General features: G+C 35.2%; 1 protein-coding gene across 2 annotated transcripts; it reads right to left on the minus strand.

The window, feature by feature from the left end:
- Positions 1-2,262: 2,262 nt before the first annotated feature.
- LOC105141437 (aspartic proteinase-like) lies at positions 2,263-7,404 on the minus strand. 2 transcript variants are annotated; one of them, XM_011048660.1, is made up of 14 exons: positions 7,323-7,404; positions 6,235-6,608; positions 6,054-6,114; positions 5,586-5,680; positions 5,389-5,501; positions 5,136-5,304; positions 4,989-5,028; positions 4,732-4,796; positions 4,122-4,235; positions 3,932-3,996; positions 3,513-3,669; positions 3,268-3,387; positions 2,693-2,781; positions 2,263-2,560 (listed from the first exon to the last, which is right to left on the minus strand). In XM_011048660.1, the coding sequence occupies exons 2-14, from the start codon at positions 6,598-6,600 to the stop codon at positions 2,476-2,478; spliced, it is 1,539 nt and encodes a 512-aa protein (XP_011046962.1). In that variant the 5' UTR covers positions 6,601-6,608; positions 7,323-7,404; the 3' UTR covers positions 2,263-2,475. The 2 variants fall into 2 exon arrangements, with proteins under 2 accessions (XP_011046962.1, XP_011046961.1); XM_011048659.1 differs by lacking the exon at positions 7,323-7,404 and adding an exon at positions 7,221-7,312.
- Between the last annotated feature and the right edge of the window lie 6 nt (positions 7,405-7,410).

The raw sequence follows: 7,410 nt of genomic DNA on the forward strand, positions 1-7,410 counted from the left end.
CCGAAGGTGAGATAGAGAGCTACCAACTGGTAATAGTAAAGATCACAGACACAGATGTAGTTTTTATGTACTGACAAAGTTTGCGGGACAGCCGGCGCCCGTCTTTAACATTACATGCTTTTGGTGAGGAAAAAAGAAGAAAAAAAAAATGTGAAAAAGCTAGCGCAAGAATAAAGTATGTGAGGTAGGAGATGATTCGCCTCGTTTGCGGCCCTAACTAAAAAATTTTTAAAAAAAAATAATTTTTTTATATATTTTTAGATTAATTTTTATATGTCAATATTAAAAATAAATTTAAAAAAATAAAAAATATTATTTTAATTTATTTTAAAAAAAAATATTTTAAAAAACAACTATTATCATTCCTTCAAAAACAAACTAAAATTAAATGAGTTGTTTAAATATATCCCTTAATAGATTTGTTTTTATTATTTTATCCTTATATGGAGTAATATTTTATTGATATAGATAATTATTTTAAAATACTAACAGACTTGACAAATTAATCTAAAATCTAACTAAATCAAGACTTGTATTGATTTGGGTTAAAATAAAAATAAAAATAAAAATAAAACTTAGTTGATTTGGTGATTCAATAAAAAACTTGAGCTGATCTTATTAACCCGAGTCTAATCCGATTAGAACTTGACAATTAATTCATTAACTTTATATCTTTAATCAAAACAATGTAATTTAGATTTTTTAAAAAGAAAAAAATTTAGGAATAACATTGGTTATTAGATTTTAAAACAATGATATAGAATTTATGAAATTTAATTAATTCTTAAATTTTTTTTATGAAACGGTAGGAAAATGTATAGTTGGCAATGCTCCTAATAAGTTCCATGAAAACCAACCCACCAACTACCTATCATGCTTAGAATGGAAGTTTGGTCCAAATTACACAAGAAAATTACATTAACTAATGCATTACAAAATTCAAAAAGTTACATCATCAATGTCATCTCTCTTTCTGTTGTTGATCATGTCATTGTCATCAAACCAAAGGGAATTGAATATCCATGTATAAGTTGTTCACCCCTTGACCTTTGATCATTAAATCAATGTCCCACTTGTTTATGCGGCAATGTCTACATTGAAACTGTGGTTGAAATGAAAAGGCATTATTTCTTTATGTTTTTTCATTCTAAACATGAAAAGAATTTAATTTTAGTTAATAAGAAATAAAAGATTTCCCTTATCATCATGCATGCCATCAAAAAAACACTAAACTAAACTAAACGTGCATGGTGCATCATCGTTCTTAATTGACCATGAAAAGGCAGTGTGATGTGATTTTTATTTTTTATTTTGCTAGAAAGTAACGGGAACTAAGGGGCCCATTTGTGGCTTCCTTGTGACTGATCTTAGCTCTTCGTTCTTGGCTCTTCAATGGCCACAGGAGGTGCTGGTGCTATTAACTGTTAGAAAACGCATTTTGCAGGCCTTTCTTTGCCCTCCTAGCACTATTCCCTTCTTCACCGGCCACTTTCTCAACTAACATGAAAATAGCCACCAAAGTTGGCAGTTGAGGAGGAAGCACAAGTGCAGGCACTCAGTTGTTTGGTGACCAAAAGAATATATGCAAATGAAGGTGGGCAACTCACGTCAAGCATAAAGTAAGACACTAGAGACTTTTCTGTGACAGGGACTGAGTAAACGTTAGTGAGCAAATAAGACTATATTGCATAACGATGCACAGAAACATTGGCGAGCAAATACGACTAGACAACTAGATGTGGGTGAGTAGATAAGCCTGGACATGACTAAATGAGGTGGTGGACGAAGAGTAGAAAACGAATTTCTAGCTAATCCTAAACGCACACCAATCACATGCAAATGCACTGGTCGAGTCATACACCAAACGCTACCCAGTACTAGATTGCATGTAAACTAGACCCCCATTTTCCATGTCCCCACAAAGCTATATTTGAGCCTGAAATCTTTGGTGAAACTAACTAAATAAAAAGCGACTAGAAACAATTATCCTGATGGTGAAGTTTAAAGGAAGGTAAGGTTTGATAACAGCATAAACCTAACAGATCAAAAACTTTCCAATCTGTGGACCTGTAAATGACAATTATTAATTATATGCCTGAAGAGCAGTGTTCATTTCATGAACCTACTGAAAATGTATTAATGTAACCTAACATAACCTAACACTCTTTGGCTCCCTCTTTTCTAAGGATAGATAGGAAATAACCTGGACAAGAGTTTGAATAAGAACTGCATGCATCAAGGGAAAAAAATGGCCTTAAACTAACACAGCATTCAATGCATATGGCATTTTATACTGTATCAATCTGTAATTGATAAGAAGCAAGCAAATGAATATTTACAATAACATCTGTTTAATTTAAGTAGGGGGCAGAAACATCATATTTTTCATCAGTGACTCCCATCACCTTTTGAAAAGCACATTACATATTAGTTGATAAGATGGGGAAATATGAGACAGACCCCAAACTATATCCTTTAAGCTGCCTCTGCAAATCCAACTCTTAGCTTTCCAGAATCAAAGACAGTGTGGTAACGACCCATGAAAATATCTCCCAGTATCCTGAATTGCCCAAGATCAATAGGTAAGACTCCACGGAACATATGACCATCTATGACTATGGAATGAAGGTTATAAAACAAGCGAAACATGTTTTTAGGATCATTAAAAAGGTTTGTTGAGAATATGATGTACCAGAGAGGTCCCCGAGGAGGAGGTATATCCAAAGCAGTGAAGCCACTGATGCACTGGGCAGCTGAACCCTGGCCAACCTTGAGAATGTACTGATCACAAACCAGGAAAAAGGCATTAGTTCTATGAATTAATATGTATGGTTAATGAAGTACGTTAAAGGGGTAATGTTTCATGCAATACTAAGTTGTGTTGCATATTCAATAGGAGCACTTCATGTGTAAATGGAGGAAAAGTTAGGCCGTGTCCAAGTTCCTTATGAGCTTATTGTCGGACTATGGACTATATTACTACTAGAATACAAATTTAGACTACAGCTATGCATCCCAACATAATGACAAGACCAAAATCAGTTCTTAGAAGGAACTTAATGACAGTCAATCAAAACATCACACAATTTTGTATCTCTTAGAGCAAACAAATAAATGTAACTGACACCTCTTTATTATGATGATTAGCTGGTTGCATTTCACCAACTTGTGCATGGTTACAAATCCGATAAACAGTTACAAGTGCATACTTTTTTTTTTTTTTGGGGGGGGGGGCGTGGGGAAGACTTGAGAGTTCAGATACAATACCTCCTCTGGAGCGAGCTCAAACTCTTTGCCTCCAATTGTGAAGGCAACCGTGGGCATGGAAGGAACACTTTCACAGTCAACAGCTGATTCTCCCATCGGGTTTGGCATTCGTTCACAAAGCTGCAAAAGTATCATGGGTATCAGCAAGAGAAGCATATCGCAAAGGCCCAAGAAATTATTAAGGAATAATGCATGTGTTATCACCTCATTGATTAATATATAAAGTGCTAACGCATTTAATTCACCTGACTCGCATAGTCCAATATACGATCTTGTGTCTGGTTCTGCTTCAGCTGGCTTCGCATCCAGACAACTGCCATTTCACAAGCAGAGCACATAGCATCACCAAGAACACCAGATGACTTGTCATTGCCCTCATCCACCACGCTCTGAATGCTAATGCTAAGCAAAATTACAAAACACTAAGTTAACTGCCTATCCACAGCACAAGGTAAAACTTTCTACTGACAAAAGCAGGAGCATGCATGGCAGCAAGAATTTGCTTCCATGAAAAGGGGTAATATACAAAAAGAAGGGGTGTGCTTTAATGACTTTTCTCTGGCCTATAAACAAAAACAGGGGCCAGTATCAAGGAGCAAAAATAATGCATCCAAGTAAAATTGTGAAAGCCTGCGCATAAGAACGGAACACTTTAGAGCCCAACCTTATGCCACGGGTTCCATCAAACATGCAAAGCCCAATTTGAGAGCAAATCCTCTTTGGCTGTGCCTGTAAATACATAGGCAAGAACACAAATAAATCCTTAAATGCTGACCACAACCATTTTCTCAGGTAAAATTTTTATCAGCCAAGGTTAATAGAGTGTCTGAAATAAAAGTAAAGCTAGTTTTCACCTCAGAGAGTAGCAAATCCATTATGGCTTCCCCGTATTGTGAAACAACAGCCTTGCATTGCTGGCTAACAACTCCAGAGGCTCCAATGGCTTGATTTATCATTGTAATTATAGTCTGCAAGAAAAAGAGAGAAACAAACAAATATTTAAGCATACGCAGATTGACAACAGAACTACAGATCTGCATCATAGAAGATTCTAATTTTTCCTCTAAATGACTTATATAAAAAAATTATTTCAAAGCCTGTGACAAGGTCAGTCTAGAAGTCTATTACACTGCTAGGTTGAACACATAAAAAGTTTACAAGAAAATCAAGTTAAAAACTACCATATCCAAGTACAATTCAAAGTCAGAATCCATATCAGATAATTGTACCCAGACAGGGGCAACAAAACACGAGAATGAATTCATCTTTAAATCCTCAAACCAACAGAAGAAAAATATCAACAGCTTTTTACCTTTTCATCCTATTTGTTCTAGTCAATCCATACAACTTTAACTCAAGGTCAATAAATAGGATAGCTAAACAGTTAGCTAGCAAAGTGTACCGAATAAGATATCTACAATTATTCATCCAACAAGCTGAAGCATTCTTGTGTTTTGTTCATACCGCTGGACCTGCCAACAAGGAAGTTCCAGAATCTGCAATTGCTGCACAACCGCTGGCACAATACCCTGAATAGAAGCATCCTTAGGGTGATTAGACAATATAATGACAGGTAGTGTAGAATCATATGCAATATAGCACACATATATATAAAGACACATGGATACATGCTACATACAATATATCTTATTACACAGCTTTGCTCTACTGGTATATTTGAGTTTCTATTTAAGAAGTGAAGGTAATAAGAGAGAACTTACCAGTTGGTTTATCACCAATATGGACATCACCCATGTTGAACTATGAGCAAGAATTACAGTAAAACAAAATGAGAAAAATAATTGAAAAATATAGATAAAACATTTATTGAGAACTCTTAAGAAAAGAAAAGGGTACAGCCAACCAACCTGCCAATAGCCTTTCCGTGTCACAGGAACAAAAGTGTGCTTGCCCTTGTAATGTTTCGGGTCCATCCCACCAAACACAATTTCACCCCCTTCTTCATCCTCTGCATTGCGGTTAAGCCAGAAAGAAAATACTGGTTCCTTGATAAGACCATGTTTAATCATGTTGTCCCTGTTCAAAAAGCACGTGTCACTCAAACACAAACCATAAAAAATATTTAAATGGTCAGTGAGAACTAAAAGATAAGACAAATACCAGACAGGCACAGCATCTCCCACTGAAATTTCTTTGAACCCAAGTCCCAATATACCATCAAACTTGGCCACCAAAAATGTGATACCAGGCTCCTTAGTTGCCTCAATAAATTCCTTAAAATTATAAAAGTGCAGTGAGAACAGACTGGCTAATCACACCATGTAATAACATGCAAATAAGTTGAAAGACAACATTACCTGATCTTTCACAACCAGGCCACCAACTTCGATGGCGTCATTACTGAAGAAACCAGAAATAGATCCACTGCCATAGCGAATTTCAGCACTTTTTCCTGAAAAAAAGAAAAAGAAGAAAAATACGCATATGATAGTTTCTCTGTCATACAGCTCATGCAACTGCAATGACGAGCAATTCAGACTAAATAATCATAGCTAGTGATGCATTGTGTGGTTTAAGATTATAGTGAAGGTATCATTAGTTCCTAACTAATTTTAGTATCTGTACAGATTATAGCTCATCATGGCAACCACATACCTAAACAAAAAAGAAATTAATATGCAGCATTTTCATATTTACTTGGACCTAAACATTCTAGATAAACGTCCAATGGACCACATACAAATTAACAAGCTAAACTGTCTTCTCATGGAATGAATAACAAAATGCAGTTAAGAAATTGTTGATATTAGCAAGGAAAAACAAACCATTCTTCTTGTAGGTACTTGATTTTCCAGAGTCGTACTTAGAATGGAAGTAACAAGCAACCTGTATAGCAAAGTTAAACCATTAAAAAATCTCCAACAATCAATTCCTAATCTCCCTCTTAAACAATCAAAAATCTTCATTTGGTATGCACTCTTCAACATTAAGGGCACATAAACTCACCGATAAATAGCACTTAGATGATGGCACCCACAAATTGGAGCTACCAGTGTCAAAGATCACAGTGAACTTCTGAGGAGGAGAGCCAACACCAATCTCGCCATAGTACTGAGAATCCAGATAATTCTTCAAAGCAACAATATCAGTATCCTCGGATTCTCCAAGATTACTGCAAAGATTATACTTCCTAATAGAAGCTCTCAAGGTCTCTTTGGAATCAAGCCGTGCAGCAATTCGGTTGTTCTTATCAAGTTTCACCTTTTTTAATCCTATTCTAAGCAAACCATCATTCGACGCGGATGATACAACAGCAAACAACAGAAATGAAAGAAACACAAACCCCACAATTGCTTGCAAGTTCACTCCCATGTTTACACCTATAAATTGATGTTAAGAAATAAAAAATCATGCCCAATTCAGGAAACACAATAACCAATATAATCAATCAGATTAATCCAAAGTGATTAACACGCATTATCAAGAAGAAAACTAATATCATGTTCAATAATCATAAATAAAAAATCTAACATAAAGTCATGAAATTTAACTCAAACAATAAGTTGTCTACTGTATGCAATGTCCTTGGATCAAGTAAAGCTCATTTCTTTAGTCAATCTTTACATTTTAACAAAGTAATATAGAAAAAGATCAAAACTTTCAAATCCTTTATTTCCCTTCAAGTCCTCAACTACACCAACAAAACAGAAAATAACCTGCACCTAGCTCTTCATTTCAAAATAAAGAAAGAAACTTTATTGAAACCCAGTTCAGCACACAATAAAACAAACAAGCTGACGCAATTAAACTCTAATTATCACAAAATCTAACCAGCATTAATCTAACCACCACAAAAACTATATATAAAAAAAAAAACTAAACACTAATCACACAAAAAGAAACGAACTTTTTACCAAAAATAATCACAAAAACGCATTAACAAAAAAAGGGTTATACAACAACAAAATATTTATATATATAAAGCTACTCACGGATTTTGATTTTTGAGAAGCAAAAAGCGAAAGGAGAGAGAGTCACGGAGCGAGAAATGGAGCAGAGAACAGAATATATAGAAAACAAGGGAGAGAAGTTACCTGTCAACTTGTAAAGACCCACGATAGACCAAGCAAAGCTACTTGGTATCTTTGGAAGGGTAATTTTTAATCTAGGCTGTTGAAGGTC

This window comes from Populus euphratica, unplaced genomic scaffold, assembly GCF_000495115.2.
Source record: "Populus euphratica unplaced genomic scaffold, PopEup_1.0 scaffold119.1, whole genome shotgun sequence".
NCBI classification, from domain to species: domain Eukaryota; kingdom Viridiplantae; phylum Streptophyta; class Magnoliopsida; order Malpighiales; family Salicaceae; genus Populus; species Populus euphratica.

What these genes read in the sequence shown, in the direction of transcription:
- LOC105141437 (XM_011048660.1), bottom strand. Translation starts at nt 6,600, where the DNA reads ATGGGAGTGAACTTGCAAGCAATTGTGGGGTTTGTGTTTCTTTCATTT. An exon ending in CCTTGTTGGCAGGTCCAGCG is followed by an intron (nt 4,236 to 4,731) that starts GTATGAACAAAA and finishes TTTTTCTTGCAG; the next exon opens with ACTATAATTACAATGATAAA. An exon ending in TATTGGACTATGCGAGTCAG is followed by an intron (nt 3,388 to 3,512) that starts GTGAATTAAATG and finishes ATACTTTTGCAG; the next exon opens with CTTTGTGAACGAATGCCAAA.